The sequence below is a fragment of the Panicum hallii genome, chromosome 5 (genome assembly GCF_002211085.1).
Source record: "Panicum hallii strain FIL2 chromosome 5, PHallii_v3.1, whole genome shotgun sequence".
NCBI lineage: Eukaryota > Viridiplantae > Streptophyta > Magnoliopsida > Poales > Poaceae > Panicum > Panicum hallii.
Window position 1 is genome coordinate 5,644,567 of NC_038046.1, and position 17,802 is coordinate 5,662,368.

General features: G+C 46.9%; 4 protein-coding genes across 5 annotated transcripts; 2 read left to right on the forward strand and 2 right to left on the reverse strand.

Moving 5' to 3' along the window:
• Nucleotides 1-1,894: 1,894 nt before the first annotated feature.
• LOC112891792 (CASP-like protein 5B1) lies at nucleotides 1,895-4,254 on the forward strand. The gene is made up of 3 exons (XM_025958752.1): nucleotides 1,895-2,355; nucleotides 3,172-3,304; nucleotides 3,933-4,254. Exons 1-3 carry the CDS (start codon nucleotides 2,225-2,227, stop codon nucleotides 4,131-4,133), a joined length of 465 nt encoding a protein of 154 aa, XP_025814537.1. The 5' UTR covers nucleotides 1,895-2,224; the 3' UTR covers nucleotides 4,134-4,254.
• A 538-nt stretch (nucleotides 4,255-4,792) lies between these two features.
• LOC112894207 (probable mannose-1-phosphate guanylyltransferase 3) lies at nucleotides 4,793-7,544 on the reverse strand. The gene is made up of 5 exons (XM_025961840.1): nucleotides 7,319-7,544; nucleotides 6,884-7,028; nucleotides 6,300-6,362; nucleotides 5,978-6,217; nucleotides 4,793-5,908 (listed from the first exon to the last, which is right to left on the reverse strand). Exons 2-5 carry the CDS (start codon nucleotides 6,992-6,994, stop codon nucleotides 5,237-5,239), a joined length of 1,086 nt encoding a protein of 361 aa, XP_025817625.1. The 5' UTR covers nucleotides 6,995-7,028; nucleotides 7,319-7,544; the 3' UTR covers nucleotides 4,793-5,236.
• A 1,586-nt stretch (nucleotides 7,545-9,130) lies between these two features.
• LOC112894556 lies at nucleotides 9,131-9,926 on the reverse strand. The gene has a single exon (XM_025962305.1). It carries the CDS (start codon nucleotides 9,833-9,835, stop codon nucleotides 9,572-9,574), a length of 264 nt encoding a protein of 87 aa, XP_025818090.1. The 5' UTR covers nucleotides 9,836-9,926; the 3' UTR covers nucleotides 9,131-9,571.
• A 3,175-nt stretch (nucleotides 9,927-13,101) lies between these two features.
• LOC112892342 (transcription initiation factor TFIID subunit 12b) lies at nucleotides 13,102-17,566 on the forward strand. Of its 2 annotated transcripts, none has more exons than XM_025959522.1 (8): nucleotides 13,102-13,776; nucleotides 14,528-14,737; nucleotides 15,154-15,669; nucleotides 15,825-15,899; nucleotides 16,041-16,119; nucleotides 16,212-16,276; nucleotides 16,540-16,749; nucleotides 17,212-17,566. In XM_025959522.1, exons 1-7 carry the CDS (start codon nucleotides 13,216-13,218, stop codon nucleotides 16,711-16,713), a joined length of 1,680 nt encoding a protein of 559 aa, XP_025815307.1. In that variant the 5' UTR covers nucleotides 13,102-13,215; the 3' UTR covers nucleotides 16,714-16,749; nucleotides 17,212-17,566. The 2 variants fall into 2 exon arrangements, with proteins under 2 accessions (XP_025815307.1, XP_025815308.1); XM_025959523.1 differs by having other exon boundaries at nucleotides 13,216-13,776; nucleotides 17,219-17,566.
• The last annotated feature ends 236 nt before the right edge of the window (nucleotides 17,567-17,802 follow it).

Sequence of the window (17,802 nt, forward strand, 5' to 3'; positions counted from 1 at the left end):
TCTCTGAGATCAGAGAATGTGTTGCAATCTAAATAAAAAATAACATCAAAAGTTTTTGTTAAACTAAAACCTGTCCAACAAGAAATTGAAATGAACACAGATCATTCTTTTGGATTACTCAACCCACTGGATAGATGGACATTTTTATATTCTAAATCAATGTTAGTTCTTATTATCTATATCTTTGAGCTTTAGATACATCTCTTAGACAACTCTAACTACAAAGAAAACAAAATATAAGCCACAAAATAAATCTAGCTTACATAAATTGATATTGCACCAGCATCAAGTTGCGATGTATCTTTATATTTGGGTTGTGCTATTGTGTTTGACCCATTCATGATCATAAAGAATAATGGATCGATATGAGGGGGGTTCAATCCATCAACCTTATATCCGATATCAGAACCGCCAATAATACCCTACAAACAAGCCAAAGGAGAAAACCAGGGTAAATTTTTTGTCTCTTGATTCTATCATAAGTATGTTCAGCTAAGAGTTATAATGTTTAGCCACTAAAGTAGCTCCTATATCTTTATATCTTGGCGTAGTTGTACATACAAACAATGGCTAATACAAACAAAAAACTAGTGATACAATTTTCATGCGCCTAACCTAGAGGGTGTTACATATCTTCAGGGGGGAGGGGGGGGGACTATAATGTGCTGATAAAGTCCTAGTACTAGATTATAATTCGAAATAGACAGGTTTATGGAATACCTGATGTAAAGCATAACCACTGCATCCAAATATGATGTAAGAAAAAACTAGAATGCTTGAAAACATAACAAAGAGAGAAGCTTTTCCCATGCCGATACTATGGTCTATGGAGCAATGAACAGCAAAAAGGGTCACACACCTTATAATGGGAAGTCCCATATATACACTAAAACATAACACTTTTTTAATATATGATTTAATTATCATTCACAAAAGATTTTCTTATAGGCGACTATACTATAGATACTATTTCGAATAAACAATTGTATTCACAAGGATTATTGTCATATGCAAAGAGAGTATCCACACTATATTTCCCACCAAAAAGATTTTATGTGTGAGATAATTAATATCGTGCAGTCGTCATGGTTTTCAATATCTCTCAATTTGCACCCAAAAGATATAATACAAATTATTGGTATCCATTCACACCCAAAATAACTTTTTAGTATAATATGTTGTTGACATTAGTAAACCAAGATTCTCAACATTCTTTTGGGTGTGAATTATTGATGCCAATATATCATTTACTACATGTTTTGGATGAGAACCAATGTGAGTATTAAATTGATGACAGCTACATGGAATATGAAACTTGAAAAATCGATGCAAGTAACTTTCAACTAGTGTTTTTGATACTAGCCCTAGGATTGTCCTAAACAAGAGGGCGACTGCCTAAGGCCCATGCCGGAGGGGATCAGGATTTCAGGTGTCCACCAGCATATGTTGACCTAGCCCACAAGGCTCGTCCATGCATTAAGCTGTGAGGCGGATCAGGCAATCAAGCGAAATGTCGCGTCATGGGTCATGACTCAAGTCGGCCGAGCCTCATGGCAGAAACAAATCATCGAATTCTCATTAGAAAGCCAGAAAGGAATCACGATCGCTCGGCTCATTCGGGCTAGGCAACCGCGGCAGATAGGCAGGCAGAACACCTAGTAGGATGAGATGACCGTCGACGCTGAACGCCCGTGTGGAAGGAGCACCACCGTACCTGATCAGCTCTAGCCCTTCTATCTCCTATTGTGAGTTAATGGGTCCAGTCCATTACTAATTTTATTATTTATTTACCGTGTTAGATAATTAGATTGCCAAGTTGGGCGTGGACCGACTGACTTACGAAGCTAATGTCACTTTCAGTTGACTGAGAGGCACCCAGATCACTAAAATCAAGTAACTCGCGTCTGCCAGCGACCTGCGGGATCGGCCGGCGGTTAACCAGCGCCTCCTTCCCCCAGATTGCTTGACCCAAAAGCCCTTGCACCAACGTATGGTCGCCGCCGATCCCTGAAACGCGCCACCTTTTCTCCTGTCCACCACGACGTTTCTATCTCTCTGAAAGTTTCCAAATCCTGCTCAATCCCCAAGGCCCAGCACCAGCTTTTCGCCGCTCTTCGCCCACGCCGCGCCGCCGCCCACCGAGACCCGCACGCATCCTCGTCTGCCCATATGGCCGCCGGCCGCCGCCAAAGCGTCATCTTTTAATCAGGCGACCGCCGGGGAGATGACGAAGATGCCCGGCCGCCCCGGGACGTCGGGCGGACTGGTGCTGCGGGCGGGCCAGTTTGTCTTCGCCGCCGCGTGCATCTGCGCCATGGCCTCCGCCCCCGGATTCACCAGCTACACCGCCTTCTGGTACTGCCCCAGCCTGCCTCGCACCCTCATGTGAATATGAATCCCTGATTTGCTTAGCGTAGCGCCTAGATGATGGTGAACCTTAGCAGGTATCGCGATTAATGGTACTGTGGTGACGAGATCTGCTCGTAGCAGCATGATTATTCTGCCTGATTACTTGCTTTTAGTTGTTTGTATTGAGCCGTCTACCGCGTGATTAGGCGTGGAGACGTGTGGCAATCGGATTCCCTGCGGGCATCTTGTTCTGTATTGTTACTGGAGTATTCATTTGCAAGATGACTCATTTATTGATGCAATTTGTGCATTTGGGAAAACTGAATGAAAATGTGTATGCACCTTAAAGTTCAGGATCTGCTCAGTCCGCCAGTGAACCGGTTAGTTGATTGGCCAGCAATTGGAGTGGGTGTCAGGTTGCTTAACCATACTTTCTACCAACTTCTTCTAGGAAAAAATTGAAATTGTGTCCCTGTTAAGTGTCAAGTTTAACAAGGCATTCCTATCGAAAAGAGGTATAACAAGGTATTTGTGTATTTTATTGCACCTGTTATGTTATTTTATATGCCCTGGTTTGTTTACTAAGCTTCTAGCATGTGCTTTCATTTCTACTAAATTTAGATATTGGCTATAAACTCCATATGTTCATTTGTGGTATCCCGTCTGACAGGTGTGGATGAAAGTATGTGGTTATGCAACCATTTGTGCCCATGGAGTGGCAGATTTGTTCACATCAGAGCATTATCTTTCGGACTTTTTTTTTTTGCTTTAACATGGTTTCCAATTGTGTAACTGATCGTTGCCACCGCTATCAAATTTCAGCTACTTGATTGCATCTATGGGGTTACAAGCACTGTGGAGTTTGGGGCTTGCATGTCTTGATTGCTATGCCTTGATACTGAAAAGGGATCTCCAGCAGGCTTTTTTAATGAGCTTATTTGTTGTTGGCGACTGGGTAATCGTTTTTGCCATTTTTTATCCATGCTATATATTATTGAACCTCTTTTGTTCCTGCTACCATCCGAAGTGATCAATTACCGTATTCTATAATTACATTGAGCATCCAATTTTTGTGGCAGCGATTTCAATGCATAAATCATATCACCTGGATGTCATTTTCCTGTAGTATGTGGAGACTTGTTAAGCATTCCACAATTCAAACTCCGTTTTGTTTCTGTCCGCATTGTTTAGGAATGTTTCTGTCCATGTTCATATTACATATTAAGAAACAAAATTAGCCCACTGTTTGTTTGTTTTTTGCAGATTTTTGAAAATCTCATGCACCCTGTGTAATACATAGCTCTGGCTTGCTTTTATGTTCACAAAGTTGAAGCTTCTTTTTCCTAGTTTCATATTGGAGTCATCCAAATCATCATCAGTACCAATTTGAACCTGAACTTAAACCTCTGCGAATTTGTGATCTGCAAGTAATTTATGTTGTTTTATACACAAGTTTTTTTGTGAAGAATAGGATGGTATCCATGTTGATAATGAACTCATTTTATGAAACCTGTTATACCCCTGATATTGAACATTCAGAATGTTGATTCCGGAGTTCTGAAAGAATGCTCTGTTCAATGCAGGTAGCAGCAATTCTTTCATTTGCTGCAGCGTGCTCAGCAGGAGGTGTAGTCGTACTTTTCAAAAGGGATGTATACTTCTGCAGGAGGAATCCCCAACTCCCTTGTGGAAATTTTGAAGTCGCTACTGCATTTGCATTTCTTTCCTGTGCATGTAGTGCTGCATCTGCTCTTGTAATGTTTTGGATCCTTGCTTCGCTGTGAATAACTTTGTATAGCTCTGTCTGTAATGCCTCTTTGTATATGAGTTCATTTTTTAGGCAGACCACACAATGATTTTTTAAAAAATTTCTGGGAATTGAGTTCCGTGCGCTCTTCTGTGCAAGAATATTTGTCCCATTGGCACAACTTCAAACATTTTCCAAATGCTTTACAAAAGCAAGTTCTTTTCTAATATGTCTCCTTTTTTGTATTTTGGACAAAAAGTAGCTTGGCTCCTAGATTGATTGCTGCCAGTTAGCTTCTCCAATCATGTTGTCCTGGATGCATTTCTCCAGGCCACATTATGTATGTCTAACCAATTCTGGAGTCTATCTAGAAAATAATCAAATTCCAATCCACAAATTTTTTTCGCAGGATCATGGCAAGATAGGTAACATGATAGTTTGTTCCTCACAAACGAAGTTGTGGTCATTTACTTGTAAGCAACATCTCATGCATAATGCCATTGTTCCAGCATATTGTTGAAACTGAGAACATAGCTTTCAAGATAACATAACATAGAGCGTAGCCCTCAGCTGCCGGATTAAAACAATACCTACCTCTATGAGTCTATGCTCGCCACTACCACTAGTCTGCTCCTGCTAAAATTATTTTAAAAAAAAAGAAAGATAGGGGAAAAAGTAACCAAGAGCTGTGAGCCATAGGCAAGGTAGCAGACCGACAGTATATTCATTGGTATAAATTGATATGCACAATATTCGGTTACATCACACAGATAGGCTTCTGTGTACATTTCTACTGAATAGCATTTAGCAATTAGCACACAAACAGACTTATCTCACTCGAAGCTACCTTGGACCACAATCTTTGTCCTCAACTTATTCTTGCTATGTTATTGAACTTCTGCAGACACCAAAGAGTCCAAAACCTCGTAACTCAAAAGAGCACAATCACCTGTGATTTGTCACTCATGATTACACACTAAATTTTTTCAACATAGAACAAGGATACATTGTCGATAATTTAACAAGCGAACATGTATCATGCTGTTTGCACTACGACAAAGACACCAAGAGAGATCGTTTGTAAAAGGGGGATTTGGGATCCTCCCTTGGTAAGAATGTGCTGTAGCTAAACTGGATAGCTCACATGACGATCTCGGGCTTCAAGATGCTTGACTTGATCTCTTTGTGTGGGAGAACAACACCGCCATTGCTGTATACTTCATCGCATACATGAACATCCTCCCCCAGGATAGTCATATTCTCTATCCGTGCCCATTGTCCAACAGTGGAGTGCCACCCGATAATGCTGTTTGAGATGCAAGCGTGCTTCTTGATACGCACACCACGCATGACAGTGCAACGGGAAAGCCTCACACCATCCTCCACGATGCATCCAGGTCCAATAGCGACATCAGGACCGATCAGACAACCCTCTCCGATCTTGGCACTCTCATGCACCAACACATTGCCAACGACATGTGCTCCAGTAGCAAGCCTGGCAGCTGATTTCTTCCTAAGTGAATCTAGATAAAGACGCAATCCAGTAATGTAGTCCCTCGGCTGACCAACATCCATCCAAAATCCTGGAAGAACCATCGCATAGAGCTTTTGGTCAGCTGCAATTTGAGGAAAGACCTCTTTTTCAATTGATGTTGGCCTCAGTTCAATGCGGTCAAGGACAGATGGGTTCAGCAAGTAAATCCCAGCATTGATCTTGTTGCCCACAAATATTTTTGGCTTCTCTACAAATCTATCCACCCTTCCAGTTGCCTCCTCCATAACCACAACACCATATTTTGATGGTTCATCCACCTATATTGAAAAGAAAAGTCAGCTAACGCATAAAAAAAATTCCACAGGAAAGTGGCCACAAGAATTTACCTTAGTGACCATAATTGTTGCCTCACCACCATGGCTCTTGTGAAATTTGATGAGTTCAGCAAATGGGTATTCACTTATGACATCACTGTTGAGGACAAAGAATGGCTCGCCAGATCCATCTGCAAGCTTGTCCCTTGCTAGAGCAAGTGGGCCAGCGGTTCCTAAGGGCTCAGTCTCTTGAGAGCATGTAATTGTGATGCCAAGCTTATCCTCAAAGTCCTTCAAGAAGTTAATCATCACCTGGAAGATACGGATCATACCAATTAGATCATAGAAGTTAGACTATGTATAACATTGGAAAAGATGGATGATCTGTTTCTACCTCTGGGCGGTAGTTGATGGCTAAAACCACCTCCGTGACCCCAACTTCTTTCAAAGCTTCAATCTGCACAGGATGAGCAAGTTTTAATTCTTCCAACCATGTTTCTTCTTCCCGCACATAAAAAGAGCTCTTTGTTGATCCTTACATATGTACATGGACAGAAAGCAAAATTCCTTGACTATATCTGTTTTGAGAGGAATGATGAGATACACAATTATTTTCCCAAGTTGATGCATAAATCTTATGAAAAAAAATGACAGAAGACTACTAAGGAAAGTAATAGTTGCATGGCTAAATTGTTTCTAAGCTAACTTCAGGGACAGGCACAATAAAAAGCTACTGATGATAGATGATTAAATGATGCGGACTTGGGTTCAAAATACCAAAGCAACTATATATCTAAACCCATATCCTCATATTAAGTCCAGTATTAATTTCGAGGCGACTGATAACAGACTACCAAAAAACAATGGCGCAGTACAGAATACTGATATTATATAACAACGTTCATATGCCCTCAAGAAAAAAGCAGAAGAATATACTAACTATAATGCTCATCTCATATCAGCTTAAGGAGTAATTACCTGATGCAGAATCATGGGCTTGTTTGCAAAATCAACCAGGGGCTTTGGGAAGCTGAGAGTCAAAGGGCGAAGGCGGGTTCCGAAACCCCCAACAAGAATGAGCGCCTTCATGGTGAACCACTTGCTTCCTTTCCTCCCTAAATCCCTGTTGGCCGCATCACAAATCAAATCAAGAAGAAGAAAGGGAACAGAAAATGCGTACAACCAATCTGCACTGGGCTTAACTGAACCCTCCAAATTATTTCGGCACATAAAGCTTGCGCGCCCCCTAGATACCAAGCCGCGCCAACCGAGATCAATCGATCTCGCGCGCCGAGGGAGCGGAGCCTAATCTATCTCGCAGCCAAACGAACTGGCGACTAACTGAACGGAGGGACAGAGAGAGAATCTATCTGAGCAAGCTCGGGCTGCTTGCGAGCAGAAGAAGAACAATACCGCGGGGGACGGCAGGACGAGATTTTGGGGGCGCTCGCGCGGCACTCTCTCTCCCTGCGTCGGCCGGTCGCCTCGCCTTGCGTCCTCCCCCTCCCCTTCCTTCCGGCCTTCCTTCCCACCGAAGAGGGCACCAGACCAGACCGCTGCGAGCGAGAGGCTACCGGCCTGCCGCTTCTGGGCGATTGGCTGGGCAGTGTCCTCAACGGGTGGGCTCAGAGCCACAGCGCCAGCGTCAGGGTCCGATTTATAGGGCCCACGGCCTCCGGCCCCCGCCCTTTTGACCCACGTCAGCACGCGCGGCGCTGGCTCTACCCTCTCCGCTCGTCACACGTCGGACCGATGCTACCGCCGTCTGCAACGCTGACCCTTTCCCAAATCTTCCGTGGCTGGCATTCGCGAGTGGCTTTGCGCCGTCGACGAGACATCGCCGGCGTTGTGCCGAAGCAACGGTGTCGGGTTCCTGCCCATCACAAGCAGCGTGTTTCTTCTCCGGCCGGAGGCGCGCCACCGCACATTCCTTCCTCGACGGAAAGCAGGCGCTTTGCTTGCTTCTTCCGGTCCGGGTCTCCATGGGCCACTTTCCCGACACCAAGGCACCGGGCATCCCGTCTGCTCTGCGCATGTGTAGGCTAGAGCGAAGCCGAGCTCGAGTGCTGAGCACGCGAGTCCACTGATGGTTTCGGCATAGATCTGCTAGCTGAAGCTGATTCCTCGACGCCAAGGGCCACCTGTGACGGGTCTGCGATTATCTTATCCGATGCGACTGGCAATAACGCCGTGCACGCACCTCCTGGCGCGTCGCGAAACCCGGCAGATCTCGGGCTTCTCGAGGTCAAACCTGCTGCGGTGTCGGTGAATCCAAGGAACCGGCCGGGTTGCATGCTGATAGCAAGCGCGATCTGCGATATGCTCGTGGCGGGCAATTACTTGGGCGCTGATTTCCTGTGTATGTTTCTGTTGATTCTGAAATAGTACTACGTAGCAGTTAATTTTTTGTCTGTTCTGTTTGCAAAATAAATACTTAATTTTATGTGGCGCCATTGTCTTTTTTTAAAAAAAAGAAACCGGCAAGAGCTTTGCCGACGACCATTCTCTGTGGCTTTCCTGAGTACACTTACCAGAGGATCAATCGCTAAGGCAAAAAGCATCGGCGAGAGAGGATCGTCCTGTCTCAATCCCCGACCATGCTGAATCGGCGGCCCCGGCATTCCATTGACTAGCATCCTAGAAGACGATGATGCCCAGATGGACGCCAGCCAGTCACACCATTTCTGTGGAAACCTTGACGTTGCATTAGATCCAATAGGTAATCCCAACGCTTGAATAGCAAAGCCGGTATATTAGAGCGATGGAAGCCTCGTGCAATGTTTCTCACATGCATGTCTCTGAACTAGCTGGATACTGTTGTATTTTCAGTTATCCTTCTTCTAGCTTTTGCTACACCCAGCCTAATTGTGCTGGGAGCTGGACCGCGAGTGAATGTGCTGAAATATGGCATGTCTTGTCCCCTGCTAGGTCTCATGTGATGAATTTTTTAGGGTTTCACAAGATGGACTTGGAAATCATAGTAAGGTGAATCATTGTTCTGTCAGATGTTGAACAAGAAAAATGTGCAGCTTTAGTTTTCAAAAAAAAAAGTGCAGCTTCCTTTCTTAGGCCCATTGGGCTTAATTTCCTTAGGCCCAGTATTCGTGGAACATACTCAATTGGGCCAGCAAATACGCGTCGTGCGCGCGCGCGAGAGAGAGAGGGAGGGAGGGATTAGTAGTAGTCGTCATGAGTCATGACTCACGCCAGATAAATGACAGAATGTTCCAAAAAAAACACAAATTGACATAATTAACCATACTGTACAATATGCACCTCTTTCAGTGACGAGACAATCATGGCGGCACCACCGGGGTTTTCGCAACCATGATATAATAATACACGACCTGTGCTGTTGCGCACATACAGGCTACTTGTTACCTGTTTATTTTTCACGGTACAAAACACTTGATGTTTAACTTGCAAAGCCTCCTTTGAGACTTATTTTGCCTCATTAACAAGCTCCAGCGAGAGAGGGATAAAAAAGGCATAGAAGCTAGTAAAAAGCTTACAGAACCTGAAAGCCAGTATCTTCGTTTCCAGTTCATGCTATTGCTCGCTGTTTGCACATGATCATATTCATACCATGCATGCTTGTTCATCTTGCAAGGAACCTTAGGTTTAGTGTCACCAAACCTGCCACTTTGACCTCCAAATTTCACGACCCTAGGCTCGCCGCCGCAGCGTCGGGCATCGGATTGGAGACGCCCGCGCGGTGCAGGTGGTGACGGCCTCGGCGTGCACGGACGTCGGACAGAGCTGCTGGTCCCTCTCGTCGCGGTGGCGGCCGTCAGAATCACCCGGCAGGAGCACGTAGGACGACACCGGCGAGGGCTCGTCGGAATCAGATAGAAAGCCGCCGAAGGAGGCCTGCCCTTCTTCCTTGTACTGCGCGATGACCTTGAAGATGAACGGGATGACGCCCTCCATGGGTTGAAGTTTCAGAAGCAAGAGTGCTAGAGTGGTTTCAGAACTTGAGCTAGTTGCCAGTGACTTGTAAAATCGGAGGAGCTTCTGGATAGGATGATGAGTGGTGCTGAGAGACGACGGGGTATATAAAGGGCGGGCAAAGTCGCCATGGAAAGGGACATGAACAACCAATCCAATTAGCCCAGGAAGAAAGACTTTGGAAACTACTGTTCGGACTGAGACCGACCGGAACCCAAACAATGGATCCAATACCGCTGTGAATGCTAACGTTGCTGCTGTTCTCTGACTGACGATAGTACGAGAGGTACCTTGAGCTTGATGTGCATGTCTCATGGGTCGACAGCTCGACGGATTGACGCTTTCGTCGCCGCGGAATGCACAGCGCCACTGGGTTTTCCGGCGGCTTAATCAATCCAGGTACGTTTCGAAGAGATTGGTCGCGTGGTCTCGGACGACGAGTCTTCCGATTGGACGGTGATCATATCGGCGGTGCGCTTTTTTCAGAGCTCGGAAGTTTACAGCATACCTGCTCCGCTAGAAAAAAAAAGGAAAAGAAGAAGACCCTTTCAAGATCATTACTGCTTCGACGTCGATCGAAGGTACGCACATCCGGACGCAGTGGAAAGCTTCAACTGCCCGGGTGGCGTGATCCACTGGAAACTGAATCCAGTGAATCAATCAACATTAACCCGAGACGTCCGGGGTCCAAATCTTTTTTTGGTTTTTCCTGCCTTGAACAGAGGAGAGAGCTGAGCTTATCAAGTCGGTGTCGCGGTCGCAGCTACCAAGTACTAGCTGCCAGCGGAGGATTGACGAGCGTGGCCAGGGCTGGACCGTTTCCAGGTGGGGCTGGGCGCGGCCGCGCGGAGGAGGCGGCTGCCCGCCGGAAGCAGAGATCCCGGGCGCGGCCGCGGGTTTCTGTTGGCGCAGGCAGGCTGATCAGATGTCCGCGCGCGGAACCGGGTTGGAAAAGAGGCAGCAGCCAGCAGCCAGCGGGCTTGGCTTTACCTGGCCCAAGTCCCCTGGACGGGACCAGCGCCGAGGCCTTGGCTTCCCGGTGGCGCCGCCCGTCGCGCACCAGGCGGCACGGCAGCGTCCTGCCCTACCCAGGTGCGCTGGCCGCCAAGAGCGCGTCGACTTCTGCGGTCGTCCTGGATCCAGCAGCTTACGCTGCGGGGCTAGCGCGTGACCGCTGGTCGTTAGAGGGAGCAAGAGCTAAGATATAACTGACATCTAAACCCTCGTCGTTAGAGGGAGCAAGAGCTAAGATATCAACTTCACTGGTCAGGAACCCCTATTCTTGACACGGTGGATTGCAGCTGCATCAAGCTCCTCACCAATAAAGAACAACAAGCTCATAAACTGGTGAAGATTTAGTCCACATCTACATCATGCACGAATTAGCAATACTAAGGGGAAATTAACGTTGTCGGAGGAAATCTCCAGCCGGGTGGCGGAATGCACTCGTCTAATCCTAGTTAAGAAAGAGTTTGGGGGAGACCTAGGAGCGCTTGATCGATGGGCGGATGAACACAGGACATACACAAGGATTTTAGAGTGGTTCGGGCCGCCGGAGCGTAATTCCCTACGTCCACTTGGGCGTTGTATTGATCGTGGAAGCCTGGATTGAACCTGAGCTTGAGATGTGTATGTCTGAGTGGGAACCCCCCTCTAACGAGTACACTCTTCCTTTTATAGACAAGGGGAGTGCTTACACTGTGCGGAGCCCCGACAGATGGGTCCGGCCAACAAGAGCCTGTTCTACGAGAGATATGGAGATCTTCATCTCCAGCTCCTCTCCGTAGTCCTCATGATCGGAAAGTTGATGTGCGTATCTACAGCCAAGATATGGCCATGTGCCGCCTTGCCGGTATAGTGACTGCTGTCAGTGTTACCCAACAGTGGAAGCCATGCTGCCACTGTTGGGTCAGGACCCTCTGACAGACGAAGAAGCAGTGCTGACCTTGCCGCGCCGTCGCCTCCGCGCGCACTGTTGCGGCGCACGTCTCAGCACACCTGTAGCAGGCCATCAGTACTCACGCGCGTGGCGCCGTGACGTGACTAGACGCCGTCTGCCCGCGCGCAGAGCACAGTGACACGCCGTCTTGGTAACAGACAAGCTTACCGTGGTGTCAGTTGGGCAGATCATGCTTTGACTTGGGCGCGCACAGCCCACCTACCCGCACTTAATGCGGTTGTTGGGCTGGAGTCCTGCAGAGGGCCTTCCGCCACGGGCACGTGGCAGGGCCGACCTTGGAGTCGCCACCTTGGTGGCACGTGGTGGCACCGGACCCCTTCCTGAAGGAAATAGGGGGTCCAGGCCCCCGAGGCCAGCTGGAGAGACAGGCCTATAGGGGTCTGGCTCCCACACGTGGCGGCGTCGGACCCCTGGGGGGTCCGGGCCTGTAGAGGCCATCCCCAAGTACCTTGCCCTCATGGGCACATGGGGGGCGCCGGACCTATATGAGCTCAGGGGGGAGGTCCGGAGACCACGGTCCTAGCTGCCAGATCCGGACCATACGTCCCGTCTCCCAGAGGACAAGGGTGTGGGCTTGGAAAACCCTGTGTCCACTAGGGTGGACAGTCTGTCATATGACTTCCTAGCGGGCTAGTCCCGCGGAGATGCCGATCTCCTCGTAGTGGACTACAATAGCCTTCTGGCCGTTGAGTAGTTCCTTGACGATGATGGAGGATAGGCGGCCGAGCATGTGGTGGCGCGCGTCCACCACGATGCGCTTGGCGCACACGTCGGAGCTTGACACCATCGCATTCTCCTATGAGGCGACAGCAAGACACTAAGAATCTGGACACCCTAGCAGAAGGTACAGAAGGTATCCCTCCTATCCGTATGTAGCGACAAACGTGCACTCGGAGACTCATACTTGGCCACACCGGTAGGCTGTTACGATCGTGTGCATGGGTTGGGGGGATGCCAGTTTTTTCATCAGCTGAACGCCTGAACCCACAACCTTTGCGCGAATGCTGTTTTTCGACGCCAGGGTGACCGCAGCATCGTGCAGAGGCACCTGAAGCAGAACCATCCTTTTCGACGAGGCGCGCTGCTGACATGCTGTGCTACAATGCTCGGAAGTCGGTAGCGCCCGGTGCATCAGCATGAACCGAAAAGTTTGTCCAAAGGCGAGACGGAACAGCTGCTGATCAGGGCCTCTTATCTGATAATTGATCCCGTGGGGCCCGCCCGCCAGCGACCCCAACACCATCTAACCCTCCTTCTGACTCAACCGCCGAAAAGACTACGCGCACACGTCAAACTGTCCCACACGAACCCGTACCTGCCCTGCCCCGCCCCGGCCCGCGACGCAACCGCGTCGTCTCGTCCCCGTCCGACCACCGCCGCCGAAACCCTACAGCCCCCCGCCATGGCGGATCCGCCGCCCGTGGCCGCCTCCGCGTCGCCGGCGCAGCCCGACCAGCTCTCCGCGGGGGCCTCCGTATCCACCCCGCAGAACCCCAACCCTAACCCCATCCTCTCCCCGCAAATCCCCCCGTCCCCGACCGTCTCCGACCTCTCCGCGCACATCTCCTCCCCGCAGCAGCTCGACGCGGCGGCCGCCGCCGCCGCCGCCGCGTCGGGCGGCGGGGGATCCATGGACTACCCACCGCGGCCGCCGCAGCTGCAGGCGCCCTCGCCCACGCAGGGGGGGCCCGGCTCGGGGGGGTTCGGCCAGATCCACCGCTCGGGGTCCACCTCCCGCATCTCCACCGCCAGCCAGCTCCCGCAGTACGCCGCCATGGCGGCTAGGATGTACGGCGCTCAGATGAGCTTCTCGGGCGGCGGCGGGCTGGTGGGCCAGCAGCAACAGCAGCAGCTGGCGGGGCGTTCGCCCATGATTGGGCAGGGCCAGCTGGGGATGCTGCAAGGCCAGGGAAACGCGGCATCCGCGGCACATTTTGGGATTCAGTCGCAGATGATGGCGCAGGTAAACTCCTCAATTTGGAGGCTCGGGGCCTCCACAAGTAAACTGAATTTTGCATGTCCTCGTGCATAGAGTCCAACATAACAGGGAGGATAAAATGTTAGGGGAAGACTTTTAAATGCGAATGACTTATGCTAGAAAATAATTTTGTACTGTAATTTGGTGCTAGGACTCCTTGTTTTCTTATCTGTTCAATCAGATTGGTTTTGATGGGTAGAAACAGCTTTGTAAAATGCTTGTACTAATAAAATCACACAAGAATAGACATAGGTAGTCAAAGCTTATTAAGCGTGGTCAAACAGAAACAGTTTTCCTTTACCCATCTCTGCTCTTTTAAAAGAAAGTAAGTAGTGAATCCAGAATATTTAATTCTTTCGAAGTTATTTACTGTATCTGTGAAATCATGATGTGGCCAAAGGAAAGGGCCAAAGGTTCTAAACTCTTCATTGTGAAGGTAGACTGGAAAGAAAATAAATTATCTAAACTTGATTATGAAATGTCTTAGCAATAATACTTATTAGTAGATAGTTCTATTTGCGGTTGTAAATACTTCATTTTATTGATAAAAGTTACACAATGAATAGATGGCCTGTTGAAAGGAATGATGCTGTCCCGAGTTTGCCTTTTCAATTTTTGATTGGGAGAGTAAAGTGTTTCATTTTAAGGTAGCTATAACCAGCGGGTTTTAAAGGGGTTATTTTCTTTATTTCTTAGAGGCTACTAATAGAGTAATTGATTTTACTTCCCCCTGTAGGCAAGGCAAAAGGGCATGGTACAAGGTACTCAATTGAATAATGCTAATACAGCTCAAGCACTGCAAGGAATGCAGCCCATGGGAGTCATGGGTACTATGGGGATGAATCAGATGAGACCGAATGGAACTATCCCCTACGGTGCTCAACAACGGTTTGCCCATGCACAAATGAGACCTCAAGCATCTCAACAAGCTGCACTATCTCCGCAGGTACCCTAACAGTTTATAAGGACTATATAAGAAAAAAATAGTCTCCAGCAATTTTTATAATAGTCTTCTGGCCGCTCTAATGTTAAGGAATGCTGCAATGTGTCAAGATTCTTTTTTTTTTAAGAACATATATTTATATGCCAATGCTGAAACAAGTAATAAACAGTCTGTTGACAACAGTATTTGATCTTTCTTTAATCCACTGTGTGTAAAACTGTTTGAGAGTTGCGAGTTGTGTGCCCTTTATCCCTATTTCCCACTAATTGGTAACAAACCAGAATTGCACATGGTACATGCTGAAGTTGCTACATATTACCTGTTCTTGCATATTTAAAAAAACATTAATCATGTCTGATGTTTATGTAATATTGTTATTTTCGAAGGAATAAACGTAATTTTATGCGATTGGTTTGCAGAAAGTAGCCGGTCAAGGCTTGTCGAGAACAGCGTCAATTACAGCATTAAATTCACAACTGCCTGGATCATCGCAAAATGGCCAGATGGTGGCAATGTCTATGCCTCAGCAACAACAACAGCAACAGCAGCAGTGGTTGAAGCAAATGCAATCATCCATGGGCTCACCAGTTTCTCCACAATTTCAGCACCAACAGAGACTCATGTTAATGCAGCAACTTCAGCAGAAAACGGGATTGAGCCAACAGCAACTTGCACAAGTCCAACAACAGCATCCGCATCTCAGTGCCCAACAACTGATTCAGCAGCAACATTTTCTCCAGCAGTTTCAGCAGCAGCAGCCACTACAATCTCCAAGGGTTTCAGCATCTGGTTCGCAGAAGTCTGCGAACCTTACAGGATCACAGCCGGGTACACCTTTGTCCGGTGGAACTATGACTGGTGGAAGTGCAAGTCAGGGAGCTGAAGGAACTAGCCAACTTCTTGGGAAAAGGAAGATACAAGATCTGGTTGCACAGGTGATGACCTGGATCTTTTCTGTTGATGTTGTAACTCATGTTACGGGTCATGATTTCAGCAATGTTAATCACACACTATTTTTTTGGGAAAAGGTTCTTATTTTAGTTGAATATAATACTTTGGTCTATTCGTAAACCATAATGTCTTATTACAGGTAGATCCCCTAGGCAAGGTTGACCCTGAGGTGGAAGATTTACTTTTAGAAATTGCTGATGACTTCATTGACTCGGTAATTGTTTCTGCCTCGCTCTGTTTAGGGAGTATGATTTCCTATCAAGTTCAGAATCAGAGTACTTTCATCTTGTAAATTTGATCATATGTTATCTGCTGGAGATATCTTGTGATTCAGCTGACATTGGTTTGCCTTTAGGTGACTGCATTTGCGTGCTCCTTGGCAAAGCATAGGAAATCATCCGTTGTGGAAGCGAAGGATGTGTTGCTGCACTTAGGTCAGTTGCTTCACCTCGCTCTCATGCACACATGTTCATGGAAATGTGCTACTACATCTCATTTGTTTGTTAATTTTCAATATATCTTGCAGAACAAAATTGGCATTTGTCTGTTCCTGGATTCTCAAGAGAGGATAAGAATCCTCAAAGAAACTCTGTAAGATCACATTACTTCGTTAATATATTAACCTATCTTTGGTTGGAGCCGCAATCCTTTTTCTATTTCTCCTTTACCTTAAGCAAGTCTGCTTTGATGCTATACAATGAACCCCTGGACCAATTCACAGTAATATCCTGACTACCATAGTGAATTTGCTTAGTGTATTTTGTAGGATTTTCAAGTTGTTTTTACATTGAAATTTGTATCCTGGAACACTCGTGCTCGAACAAAAGTTTGATTGAATTACAATGTTGCAACAGGTAAAGCCATCGGTAGATCCGCAACAGCCAGAAAGTGATGCTACCGGTATTAGAGGCCCAGGCAATAAACTTATGGCTAATAACTCGGTTGTCAACCATCAAATAAGACCTCCAATTGCAGAGCCTTCAGCAATGCCAACAGTGGGGCCCCTATCGAAAGCACCCCGCTTCTAAGTGTTATGCTGCTCTCCCATTGAAGGAAAATTTCCTGTAAGTTCATTGAGTGAATAAATGCTTGTGCTTTATACTTCTCAATGTTAATCCTTGGTCGTGCAATGATTTTTTGACTGCTCAAGCTGGAATGTTCTATATGATCAATGCTCCCACACAAGATGACGTATGTGCATCATCAGTTTTGCCCTAGATTACTAGTGTCGCTATCTCAGTAGCTGTCAAGTTTCTAGTCACGTTTTTCTGCTATATGCATGACCCCGCAATATTATTTGTCCCTATCCGTAGCAAAATGCGAAAAACAAGCTTTCTTGTGGTCTCGGAGTGAAGCAGCTTGTGCAGTCAAACTATCTAGTGTACAATCTGCACTAGTAATCCCAGGACTCAAACAAACTAAATCAATAAATTTGTATTTTGACATATATGTCTATTGGATATCTGTTTGAGTGTGGCATATTATGTTCTCAACTTCTGATTGTTCTAACAACAAGCCTTTTGAAGTTTTCAGGACAATCAAAATGGAAACAGCCAGTAGGCTCTAACACAAGGATTGCTAGCAAGTGGAAGCACAATAAATCCATGAGCATCTATGGCAAACCACAGATGCTTGTGTACTTACAGGAAAGCAGTTGCTGACTGACCGATCGTCTCCGACAGACCCTCCACCTGGGTCGTCTGTAACTTTGTTCCTTTTCTTTTCTTTTTGTGCATGTAAATGCCCCCGTCCGTTGTATATAAATGTTTTTGCAACGGGGCATTATCGTCTCCAGTTTTGATGTTGCTATGTAGGTGAACATATACTTAAGTGAGCATAACTTATAATCAATGACGTGTACTAGATGCCATTTTTTCGTTACTGGGCGTTCGTGCCTGTGCACTGCAAACACATTGGTCTCAATTAAGCAGTTTTGGCGGAGACATGCCGTTCCAGGCTTCAAAGTAGAATGCCTTTACGGACCTTCTACCAGTAGGTGAACAAGTAGTGCTTAAACCTCAACCACTACGATTACAAACAGGATTATTAACAATCATAGAGAGGTACATGTACATCGTATGCCTTATTTTGCATGTCCATCCTCCAGTAGAGAGGGC